The sequence below is a fragment of the Lutra lutra genome, chromosome 7 (assembly GCF_902655055.1).
Source record: "Lutra lutra chromosome 7, mLutLut1.2, whole genome shotgun sequence".
NCBI classification, from domain to species: Eukaryota; Metazoa; Chordata; class Mammalia; order Carnivora; family Mustelidae; genus Lutra; species Lutra lutra.
The window spans coordinates 38,995,596-39,008,123 of NC_062284.1; the positions used below are offsets into that span (position 1 = coordinate 38,995,596).

The window sequence follows — 12,528 nt, forward strand, 5'->3', positions numbered from 1 at the left end:
AGCCACCCAGGTGCCCCTTTAGCTTCAAAATACATGAAGTTAAAAAAAATTACACCTATATATTTTTGATTATTACATCTTGGTAAATTGGCCTTTTCATTATTATGAAATGTTGGTCCCTGCCTTGTTCATATTCCATCTTGAAGTCTCTTACCACGCGTTATTAATACAACTGTTCCTGCCCTCTAAGTTTATTGTTTGTACTGTGTATCTTTTTCCACCCATTTATTTTCACCTGATCCATGTCTCTGTATTTAATGTGCATCTCTGGTAGGCCATACATACTTAAGTCTTGCTTTTTAAAAAATATATTCTGATAGTCTCTCTCATTGGAGTGTACAGTCCATTGACATTTAATAATCGGTATGACTGGATTCAGGTCTGTCGTTATTTGTTTTCTGTTTACTCCCTCTGGTTTGTTTTGCTTAGTTTGTTCCCTTTTTCTTGTTTTCTTTTGGATTATTTGTTTTTTAGAATCCCATTTTAATATATCTATTGGCATTTTGCTGTGTCTTTTCTCTAATATATTAGCCATCACTCTGCGTATCACGACATATTATTAACTGTTCATAGTCCACTTAAAAGTAATATTGTACTACTTTGTGTAAAATGTAGAAATCTTGCAAAATATGTCCATTCCCCCCCGCTGTCATAGTTATTATAGGTATCACATTTGCATGCACTATAAACCCACAATACATTGTTATACTTTTTGCTTTAATAGTCACATGTACTTTAGAGAAATTAAGAGAAAATATAGTCTTTCATATTTACTCACACAGTATTTATTGCTGATGTTCTTCACTCATTCCTGAAAATCTGTTTCTCTCTGATATCAACGCTCTGCAGCCTGAAGACCTTTTATGTAGCATTCTGTATAGTATAGCAGCATGGGGACAAATTAACTTAGTTTTTCTTGATCTGAAAGTGAGCTCTTCCTTTCACATTCATGACTGAATCCCAGAGTGTTCAGGGACAAGTTTCTTTCTCATAGTGTGTCTTCTGACTTCCATGCTTTTTGAGGAGACTTCTGTGATAATTCAAATTATTGTTCCCCTATATATAAAACAAGTTTGCTTTTAAGATTTTTTTTCTTTATGATTTTCAGTAGTTTGAGTTACATGTGCCACGGTAGATTTCTGTTTGGTGTTTGCTGAGACTCTTGAATTTGCAAATTTATGTCCTTCACCAAATTTGGGAAATGTTTACCCATTATTTAACTATTTTTCTTGCTCTAGCTTCTTTATCCTTTCCTTCTATGATTCTAGTATCCCTATATTAGGCATTAGAAATTGTCCCATATGGGGTGCCTGGGTGGCTCAGTGGGTTAAAGCCTCTGCCTTTGGGGGACGCCTGGGTGGCTCAGTTGGTTAAGCAGCTGCCTTCGGCTCAGGTCATGATCCCAGCGTCCTGGGATCGAGTCCCGCATCGGGCTCCTTGCTCGGCAGGGAGCCTGCTTCTCCCTCTGCCTCTGCCTGCCATTCTGTCTGCCTGTGCTCGCTCTCTCTCCCTCTCTCTCTCTGACAAATAAATAAATCTTAAAAAAAAAAAAAAAAAAGCCTCTGCCTTTGGTCCAGGTCATAATCCCAGGGTCTTGGGATCAAGCCCCGCATCGGGCTCTCTGCTCAGCAGGGACCCTGCTTCCACCTCTCTCTGCCTACCTCTCTGCCTACTTGTGATTTCTGTCAAATAAATAAATAAAATCTTTTTTAAAAAAATTGTCCCATAGTTCCAGGAAGCTCCATTTATTATTTTCAATTTTTTCTATTCATTTTATTCTGATCAAAATGATTTTTTTCAAAAGACTTATTTTAGAGAGAGTGCAGTGGGGGAGGGGCAGAGGGAGAGAGTCTTAAGCAGACTCTGCTCGGAGCATGGAACCACCTGTGGGGCTCCATCTCACGACCCTAAGATTATGACCTGAGCTGAAACCAGAGCTGGGTGCTTAACTGACTGTTCTATCCAGACACCCTTGATTGAATGATTTCTGTTACTAGGTCTTCATGTTCCCGGACTCCTTCCTTTGTCATCTCCCTTGTTTTCTTCAGTCTATTGACTTTTTAAAATTTCAGGCAGTGTATTTTTCTGTTCAAAAATTTCCATTTGGGGTGTGTGTGTGTGTGTGTGTGTGTGTTGTGTAGTTACTACATCAATTAGTAATATTTTCTCTTACCTCACTGAGCGTAGTTAGAAAAGCTGCTTGAAAGTCCTTGTGTGAAAAGTCCAACATCCAGGTCCTCTTGGGATTAGCATCTGTTGGTTCACTTTCTCCTTGGAAATGGGTCCTATTTTCCTCACTCTTCACAAATTCAGTAACTGTGGATTATAACCTGGACACTGGAAAGGTTCTATTGTGGAGACTTTGGATTGTTTTATTATTCCGAACGGCGCTGAGGTTTTTGTTTTAGGCAGTGGATTTGGTTAGCCCCGCCTCCACCCTGCCGTGCTCTAGTGGGCGATGGCTCAGATCTCGGTTCTGTTCTTGAAGCCTTGGCTGCAAACTTCTTTCATGTAGCCCAACACATGCATGGTTCGAGGGGATCTGCCAGAGACTTGAGCCGAGTCTGTACACAGAATTTAAAGTTTCTGCCTTTTCTGACTCTCTCCTTTTTGGCTTCCCCTTTACTTTTGGCAGTCCTGGTTATGCTGGGCTCCTTCTACTGTTTTTTTTATCTACCAGCAAGATGATCTTTCTGTTAAATTTCTTATGTGTCTGTGCCGCTGCCATGAGGACTATACTGCTCTTGGGCAAAGCTGCAAATGAAAACAAACACATGAGTCACAGAGAACCTATTCTAAGCTTGTCACTCCCCCCTACAGCCTGCCTGTCCTTGTTCAGTCTCCAAAGACTGTAAGAGATGGTTTTTTTTGTTTGTTTGTTTTCTGTCCAGAGTTTATAGCTATTCTTTACTGGAGGATCCACTGATTAAGGGCCCACCCTCAGTGCTATAAATGTGGCGCTCACTCCTTCAACTAGGAAATTGCGGTGACCTCCTTGACTAATTAAGGAGTTTTCTTTCCTTTTGCCCAGTTTTATTTCCTTCCAAAACAGTTTCTACCTGGAAGCCCAATGACTGAAATAAAATTGAGTGTTGACTCTGGCCTTATGGAATTGGGTACAAAGTCCTTGTAAAGGCAGATGTAGCCCTTTGTATCTCTCTCTTGCTACCTGTATGCTGCAGCAAGGTGCTTGTTCTCAACCCGTTATGTTCCACAATCCTGGAATACTCATCCCTTTGTTTCTTTTACTCTCTTTTCCCTGCATAATTCCAGCAAACCTTCATGGAGTTCACTCATTTTCCCTATCTTAAGTTTGGCGTCCCCTCTGAGTTCTCCCTTAATATTCGGTGGGTCACTCTGGCATGGGACTTATGGCTTTGTTATCTTCTGCTTGGTTGTCTGAACCCCCACAAGACCAAACTCAGGGGTACCAGTCATGCCCTAGTTCTTTAACAGCTAACTAGCTCCCCTCAAGCTAACTATACACACTACCCGATATGTAGTTGATGCTTTTGTTTTTTGCATTTAAATTTAAGAGTACAGTTTTTCATTTCCGCTTTCGGTGGGGGGCTCTGCTGTGCACACACACAGTTCCTCTGAAATAGAACAAAGGATTTGTGGCTCCTTGTCCCCTACACACTGTGTTCAGTGTATCGGTAAGGCGTATTTACTCACCTCGTCTTCCTTTCACGCCCCCTAACTATAGGTAGTCAGCTCAGAATCATGTGAAATTATTAAACTCTACACTGAGAAGAGACAAGGCAGTGGGATTTCTGGAGCTTGTTGATGGGCAAGCCTCTTCTGCCTTTGTCTTTCTTAAGAATGGGGGAATCCAGACATTGCTGGGGAAGCTGTGTGTACTTGAGTGTGTATAAATGTTGTACCTCAGGCAGGAAGCCAGCAACATTCTCCCATCCTGAGCATTAGGTGATAAATCTGGAGCCCATCCCTCTGTCCTGGCTCGTGAGCTGCTAGGGAATTTGGAATGCACTCTCTCCCCATCTACCATGTCCTATTCCCGCTGAAGGGACCCACAGACCTTCTTTACAGAACGTGAGTGAGTTCCTGAGTTCATACCAGAGCCGGTGCTCTGCTCCATGATGTCACCCATTCAGAGCAGGACCTGCTGAGCTAGACTCCACATTCTTCCTTTTGAAACAAAGGAGTTTTTTTTTTCAAAGAACTTTACTGTTTTCATCTAGTGTCTTAGAAGAGCACGTGAGCTTCCGGTCCACCTGAAAAGACAAATGCTTTCATCTTTTTCTAATCATGCAGATAACATGCTCCTTATAAAAGTATTTATGCACTGATTTATTCAATAAATATTTATCTTGTATCTCTGGCATGCCCTGCTCTGAGAATATAGCTAAGAAGATAGACTAAATTTTCATGAGGCAATACCGTATCTAACAGCAAGTGTTTGTGAGGATGTGGACAAAAAGGAACCATCTTGCACTGTTGGGGGAATGCAAGCTGGTGCGGCCACCGTGGGGAGGTGGGTTAGGGGATGGGTGAAATAGGTGATGGGGATTAAAGAGAACACTTATGATGAAAAGAAAAAAAAAAGTTAAACTAGTAATATGCAAAAAGAGAAAATGTAGAAAAATTACAGAAAAATATAGAAGAACTTAAAAACTCAATACCCCAAGATAACAGTGGTTTAATCTCTGGATTTTGTGTATGTTTGTCCTTTAGGCATCAGGCACCATCCCTCTTCCTCTTTTCATTCCAATAGCCTCAACCCTTTTGCTCCTTTGTCCTTCATTTCCCCCATGGGGCAAATTTCCAATTCCTGAGCATCTAATCATCAACCTATGTAATGTTTGGCTCTGGCCTGAAAAAAACTGTTTAGAATGCTAATTTTAATCCCAAGGAGCTTGTTCTACTTTATATGTTTGAGATTCTGAATTTTTCCAAACCCATGAAATACTAATTATTAAGTTATAGAGGTATTTCCCACTAAATTAAATTAATAGACTTACTCATTTTATAGTTTAATAAGGGAGTATTAAAACATGAGCTGTACCTTGTTTATAATTGCAAGAAAAGTGATAAATATCTAAATGCCATCAATAAGAGACCAGTTAAATAAATAATGTACATCCACCCAATGGAACGCAGTGAACCCACTACAACAGCTTGTTGACCTAAAAAGAAAACTAATACACATGGCAGGATATTCACAACAAATTGAGTGAAGAAAACCCCAAATTAAACATAGAAAAGGATATTTTGCTTGTTTCCATTGATGTAAAATTGGATACATATGTGTGTACATGCACAGAAAGCTATCTGTAGGGAAGCAAGCAATCTATTTCTGTAATTCCTACTATGTAAGATGCTCACTAAATACATTATGATAGATGTCCGTGGTATAGGGGAAAATCGGATGACACGTATAAATTGTATCATGCATGTTTGTGGGGGAACCTATTTGCTTGACTAAAAGTACTTTTCTCCTCCTCTCTAGAATAACGAACTACAAAGCAGGTTGGACTATTTAATAGAAACCCAGGCCAAGCCTGAGGTGGAGACCAGAGAGATTGGAGTGGGCTGCGATCTTCTCCCCAGGTATTTGAGAATTTCCTATTTTCCTGACTCAAATTCCTCTCTGACTTAAGAAAAATACTTTACGGGGCTGTGATTACCAGAACTGCATTCTTTCTATCAAAAATAGTTCTGCAAAGATAAACGGCAGCTGGGGGCATTGTGCAGGGCAGAGGGGGTAGCAAAGAGAAGCCTGGGGAAGCCATGTCCCAGAGAGAGACATGGGCCCTGGCAGGAAGTGAATGCAGTGGTTCCTCTGTCTACTCATTCATTCACTCAGCAAACATCTGCTGAGCACCTTACCTGTGCCAGAGGCTTAGGGAGAGGAATGAGGTTGGGTTCCCAACCCACAGTCTGGGAAGGGAGACAAACACAGAGGCAGGCATTTACAACACTGCAGGAGGGACCTGCGAGGTGCTTTGGTAGCACAGAGGAGGGAGGGTCTAAAGCTTGAACAAATTCATCTCTGCCCCAGAGCCATGACACAGTCCAGCACTGGCTCAGTGACATGAATAAATTGAGCTGTTTCAGTCACGACAGATGAACAAGAACCACAACCTTGTTGGTTCAGTTGCGTTCCTGAGCTCGAGGACTGACCTATTTGTCCTTAAACTGCTCCACACACCCATGCCTGGGTCTCTCCTTAGTAAAATTAGAATCTGGGACCCAGTAACCCACCCACCATCTCCAGGTGCTTGCAACTGTGCTCGGCCCAAAGAGGACATAAAACAAGGTGAGAATGAGGATGCTCTCGGGCTGACGGCATGTGGCCTGTGTAACCAAAGTCCCAAAGTACCCCAACTACTGTGTTTAGGAGGGTGAATTCCCATGGGATCAGGGGCATTTGGGTGTGTTGTGTTAGACAGCAGCAGGCCACAGAAGTGCAGAATCCTGGAACCTTGAATGGTTCGATCTGGTGGGAAAGCGTTGTGAGCCCATCACGGAGCTGGGATGTCAGACACCTTGGATCTAGTCCTCGCGAGCAGCACGATGCGATCAGGCCGGACCGTCTTTGCTGGAGCCTCCGTTTCCCAATCTGCAAAGTCAGTGGTTTTGAGTAGATTTCTCAGGTTTAACAGGCTCAAGCAGGGAAAAAGATACGTAAATAGACTCAAGGTCTCATTAATATCAGGGGTGAAGTCCATGATAAAAATACGGCCGAAAAGAACGGTCATGTCCAGGGCCTCCTTCTGAAATATAAATAGTTTGGCCATTTCTCTCTTTTATTTTTCAGGAACCAAGTAGTTTAGTCCACTTTAATTGCCCACATAATAAATCTTGTTTGGCTTAAGATGGGTGCAAAACTATGTCTGAAACCAATAAATTGTTTGTTTTGTAATTCCCATGTTTTGGCTTAAAACAAGGTTTTCAATTTGTATGCCGAAGGATAGCCTGAAGCAAACTTTTATGGCTAAGTTATGAAACCACAAAGCGGTTTTCATAATGGAAGTGCTGACAGACCCTTAACTTATGGCCATGGTGAACTTGGAAGCCACTTCAGCATCTAAAAGCAGCTTTTCCATAAATGTAACATTTGGTTTCCCCCAGGATCCATCTTAGCACTTTCACTGCGTAGGTCAGTCAGCAGAGGAAATGAAAGCTACGTATCCGCATTTCCGAAAAGGCAGGGTAAGGTTCCATTCGTTTCCTCTCCGATATTTATTAAGTGCCTACTACGCGAAAGGTGCCACACGGGTCTGAGTGGGAAGGAGCACGGGGTCTTTAGAAAATTCAGAGCAGCAGTTTCCCACCTGTGCTTCTCGGAACTGCCTCACTAGGCTCCGGGCCCCACGCTGGGGCTCAAGGAGAGGCCTCCGGTTGCCTCAGGGTGCGGGAGGGGAGCAAAGAGCTGCTGGCCTGCGGGGACCCTTCCCCTCCTGAAAAACGAAACGACACAAAACTGAGAAACTCAGCTTTTAGTGTGTTTTAGATGTTGGATCCCAAATAAGATTTTGTTTGAATAAAGAAACTGGAACCCCATGGTTGGGTTTAATCCCCATGTTTGATAGATCCCAAAATTGAGGCTCAGAGAGGTAAGTGATTCACTGGAAGCCACACAGCCAGGATCAGAAGCAAGCCTTTGGAATCCTGGTGTGGTACGTGTGTCATTTTAAAATAATAAACAGGGTTGCTAAATTGTATTATGTATGTTCTGACAAAATTCTTCGTTTTTTTTTTTAAGATTTATTTATTTGACAGAGAGATCACAAGTAAGCGGAGAGGCAGGCAGAGAGAAAGGAAGGGAAACAGACTCCCTGCTGAGCAGAGAACCCGATGCAGGGTTCCATCCCAGAGCCCTGAGATCACGACCTGGGTCAAAGGCAGAGGCTTAACCCACTGAGCCATCTAGGTGCCCCAAAATTCCTGGTTCTTACTTGGACTTTGAACTTGCATCTAATACAAGGTCCCATGGTGAAGTTTTCCAGAATATTTTTTAAATGGCCCCCTCCAAAATGTTTTAGATCAAAGTATTGCATTAAGCCTTTCTTCTGCAGGTGAGTTTTGTTCTACCTGTTCTCTCACAGAGAACCTGGCAGTGTGGTCCATTGGGGAGCCTCAGGCTATGGGGCTGCGCAGCCCAGCCAGCGGCCAGCTGAGCACACCCTTAGGCAAGCACTTAATTGCTCTGAAGCCTTCATTATTTCATCCTTAAAGTGGGAACGAAGAGGACAATACCAAATCTCAGAGGGTTTCTAGGGGGACTAAATGTATATACAGCATTTAGCATGGTAACTGGTTAAGTACTTAATAAAGAATAGGGATTATTACTATTAACTACACCAAAGCTCTGATTTTTCTTGTAAGACAATGGATCAAATATAAGTGAATGGGGGGGGGGTACTAAGACAATTTCATTCACTTTTTACTGGTGGTTTTTAGTGATTTTGCTCAATGGACTGATGGTGCTTCAGTATGCGTTAAGCTCTCCAATTAAACTCTCTGTGCTTTGGAACCCTCTAGACAGTGCATAAAACTCTGGAAGGCCCCTCGATGGATGAGGCCTCTGTCAGCTGAGATGTCAGAGTGGTCCCAGCATGTTCCGGTGCTGGGCACGAAGCCTCACGGGACAGGAGCGGGCCACCTCAGACTCATTTCTCCTTCCACCTGGAGGCCTTTTCATGCTGTCCTACTGCTAATAGCGTCTCCCTTACAATTACTGCTGCTCCGTTTTTATGCTGGAAAAATTCAATATCAGCCTTTACTTAGAGAGCCAGTTAAGCCCCTTTTGTGACCTCCTCCCCACACTGCCACCACTTCCCCATGTGTGCCAACTCTGTGGACTCCAATAGACAGGGACCCTGGGCTCTCAGGCCAGGGCTCGTACAGGACTAGCCTGGCACTTTCTGGATGTTCCATAAACCTGTGTTGGACGATCTGCCTCTTGTTAATATCTACAGCTTTTTCTCAGTTTCTCAGCAGAACTAGAAGATTCTGACAGTGATTCCCTCAGGAGGCTGCTGGGCTGGTGAGATAGGACACAGGCATAAAGCGCCCAGCAGGATGGGTGCATTTTCCTATTTCTGTTGATGCTGCCACCACCTTCCCAGGTCCCTGAGGTTGGTTCACTCCAGACACCGGTGCCCCCAGGACAGCCTCAGTGCCGGTACAGGGCTGTCTGTCTCCTCCCTTCAGTCCCACTGACACCAGCCTGCTGGAGACCTGGGCTCTCTAGGTCTAGTCAACTGAAGACCACCTTCTGCCTCCAGTTTCTCCTCAACTCCTTCCCCTCTTCATCCAAACCTTGCATTCCATACGTTTCTAGAATGCAGAGATCTTACAGCAGAGCAAGGAGGGAGGGAAGGAGGGAGAAGGCATTCACTGTGATTTCAGAGGCTTTTAAACAGCTATTTTTTAAAGAAAAGACACAAGAGTTTGATTTAAAGGTTCGATACATGTTAGTGAAAGCCACTGAGAGCAATTTCCAGCCCGCTAGCCTTCCTTCAAAGAGAAAGATGAAAAACAAGAAAGAAAAAGAAATTTTTTCTCCTTGCCCCTTAATGACACTTGGTCTCCAGCAAGCTCAGAAATTATGTCTTAATGGGTGTGATGTAATGAAAAATATTCCCCGTGGTCATAAGTGCCGGGCACATAGTAAGTGCTTTAAAGTGCCAACGTGTTCAGACTTCTGTTGTAGAAACCAGAACACAAAGTAGTTTTTGTCACTTATTTGCTGACTCTGCTGCTGTTTCCCCCAGGGGACCTGCCTCTTTCTGGACTAACAAAAGGTTACCAATAGCCTTAATTTGTTAAAGAAAGTGGTTGAATTTCAGTTGTGGTTCCAATCATTTGTGTTCTTGAAATCCTGTTGTTTCCTGGTCATCGACCAAATAAAATACCTCACTGCTTTTTGAAAGGCTGGGATATCCGAGCCTCTTTTGGAAACCCAGAAAGCTCACCTTTATAAATATTTCTGCCTTTTACGGGCTTTTAGGGTATTATCACCAGAGACCATTTCTGCTACGTGGAATTTTCATAGTGGTTGGCAAAGTCACCATCTGGCTTCTGCCCCAGCATTCCACTAAACTGTCCAGTCAGGTCCCTGGGGACCCCTGAATTCCCAGATCTTGTGGGCTCCTCTGTGGCAGGTGACATTCTGACCACTCACTCCTGGAAATTCCTTTTCCTCTGGTTTTCTTCAACATCCATACATTTCGTGATAGCTCTGTGCCTGGCCTGAGGGAGCTGCTGGAGTCATGAAGATGAGTGTGGTTTTCAGCCTTCAGGAAACTATGACTAGTAGAGGATGTGCAGACCAGAGGGGGTCAATGGGGTGCTTCCAGCAGTGCGTCAGAAATCTAGGGACCTTGGGTGGCTCAGTCGGTTAAGCACCTACCTTTGGCTCAGGTTATGATCCCAGGGTCCTGGGATCAAGCCCCCCACCCCCACACCATAGCATCAGGAGCTCTGCTCAGTGGGGTGCCTGCTTCTCCCTCTCCCCCAGCTAGTCCTCTCTCTCACGTTCTCTCTTGCACACGCGCATGCTTTCTCTGGCTCAAATAAAATCTTAAAAAAAAAAAAAAAAAAAACGGGGCGCCTGGGTGGCTCAGTGGGTTAAAGCCTCTGCCTTCCAGCTCAGGTCATGATCCCAGGGTCCTGGGATCGAGCCCCGCATCGGGCTGTCTGCTCAGCAGGGAGCCTGCTTCCTCCTCTCTCTCTGCCTGCCTCTCTGCCTACTTGTGATCTCTGTCAGATAAATAAATAAAATTAAAAAAAAAAAAAAAAGCCTATATGACAGTCCTTTTCAAGGTCTATGTGGGGAGGGTAGTTTGGAGGGTATGGAAAAGACATATTGAATCTCCTGGGGAGAGACATGTGAAGTTTCGAATTTCCCCCAAGATTCTAATACACCCCATGAAGCAGCTGTAAGCCACCTACAGTTGAAAATCACTGCAGCGTAGTGGGAAATGTTAACGGCTAGGAAAGTTTACCAAAAGTGGACCTTGTGGAGGCAGAAAATTTGAGCACCACTGCTCAAGGAAATGGACAATAAGCACAGAAAGAAAGATCATTTCTATCCCTGGGGTAGGGAGTCTGGAAAATTGTCATACAGGAGGTGATGTTTGGTTTCAGTCTCGAAATGCAGGCAGAGATTCATCAGATCCATTGGTTAGGGAAACAGTCAAGACAGAGGGGATGGCATGAGAACGGCCGTGCGGCTATGGTGACGATTGTGTTTCTTAGCAAGGCCAGACAGCAGATATGACAGGAGATGGCAGAGGACCTCTAAGACCGTGCACAGGAGGTTAGACTTCATCCTGGAAGCAATGGGGAGACTTGGAAAAGTTTTAGAATGGTATTACTGCTTCGCTCATGAGGAAAATCTCTGACCGCAAACTGGGTAGAGGATTTGAGGAGGAAGACCATTTAGAACAGTACTCCAGGATTCAGAGAGAGATTCTGAGAGCCTGAACCAGGGCAGTGGTTGAGGGAATAGAGAAGATACATGACAAAACAGTTAAGGAGACATAATCCACATCGCTTTGGGAATGACAGGCTACGAGCTGTTCAGGGAAGGGAGCGGACTCCTATCTCATACACGCCACGGCATTATGGGGAGAAGGAATGTAGCCGCTATAACAAAAGCCCACAGACCTCAGCTTAGCAACATCAAGACTGATTTCTCCTGTTACAGAGCAAGGCTGGTTGACATGGGCCTCGCTGCAGTCATTCCGAGCCCGGATTCTTCCAGCTGCTCACCCTGCCTGGGCTTTGGAGTCCTCTTGGACCCCCCACTCTATCTTCTGCATGAAAGGGAAGAGACTGGGCAGGGAGGATGATGTAAGAGGATTTTATGAGTTAAACCTGGAAGAGAAAATTCTCTCTTCCAGTTTCATATACATCATTTCGTCCTTTTAGGCACATGGCTCATCAAATTGCAAAGGATGCTGGGAAAGGTAGTTATGTGTCCAGGAGGAAAAAGAAATGGAAGATTTTCTCCATCTCAGCCACCAAATCCTGGTTAATTCTACTTCCCCAGTATCTCCTTACCCTTTCGTTGCTACTTGACCTCCAGTGCTACAGTTAGAATTCAAGTTCTCACGATCTGTCTTCCACGTCCTAAATAGCAAAAACAACAACAACAACAACAACAACAAAAACTAACATTCTGCCTCCGGACTAAGCCCTCTGCAGTCATCCCTCAGTGAAGCTGAGGAATCTTGCTCAAATAAAAAGAGGAGCTTATCCCGCCCCTCCTTACAAATATTTAGTGGCTCTGTGTCCCCTTCTAAACTCCTTAGCTGGGCACACAGAGCCCTTCTCACTGGGCCTCGTCTTCTGTCACTTTCCACCACGAACTCTTCGCTTCAGTTCTGCCAAACGTGTCTCCTTTCCACAGCCACGGCCCCTGTGCTCACCTTTTGCTCTTGCACACCGTATCCCTTCTGCCTGAATTCCCATCTCCTCCTTGACCACTTGAGGCTCGCCTAGGCACCCTGCAAGATTCCCCTCTCTGCACATTTCCAGATGCCCTCCTAAGTG

At 44.3% G+C, this 12,528-nt stretch overlaps 1 protein-coding gene and 1 long non-coding RNA gene across 6 annotated transcripts in view; one reads left to right on the plus strand and one right to left on the minus strand.

The window, feature by feature from the left end:
- MYZAP (myocardial zonula adherens protein) overlaps positions 1 to 12,528 on the plus strand; it is a 90,761-nt gene that overhangs the window by 76,341 nt on the left and 1,892 nt on the right. For 3 of the 4 annotated variants that reach the window (XM_047736021.1, XM_047736022.1, XM_047736025.1), the window contains one exon: positions 5,471 to 5,571. In XM_047736021.1, the coding sequence (XP_047591977.1) occupies positions 5,471 to 5,571 (101 nt within the window). Of the gene's footprint in view, positions 1 to 5,470; positions 5,572 to 7,095; positions 7,177 to 12,528 lie in introns of all 4 variants that reach the window. The other variant, XM_047736023.1, reaches the window with a different exon arrangement.
- Positions 1 to 12,528, minus strand: part of LOC125103940 (uncharacterized) — a 52,302-nt gene that overhangs the window by 22,392 nt on the left and 17,382 nt on the right. The window contains exons 2-7 of one of the 2 annotated variants that reach the window (XR_007128541.1): positions 12,037 to 12,105; positions 7,299 to 7,424; positions 6,510 to 6,583; positions 4,040 to 4,235; positions 2,174 to 2,754; positions 779 to 1,056 (exon numbers count right to left, since the gene is read on the minus strand). This is a non-coding gene — a long non-coding RNA (uncharacterized LOC125103940). Of the gene's footprint in view, positions 1 to 304; positions 1,057 to 2,173; positions 2,755 to 4,039; positions 4,236 to 6,509; positions 6,584 to 7,298; positions 7,425 to 12,036; positions 12,106 to 12,528 lie in introns of those variants that run through there. The other variant, XR_007128540.1, reaches the window with a different exon arrangement.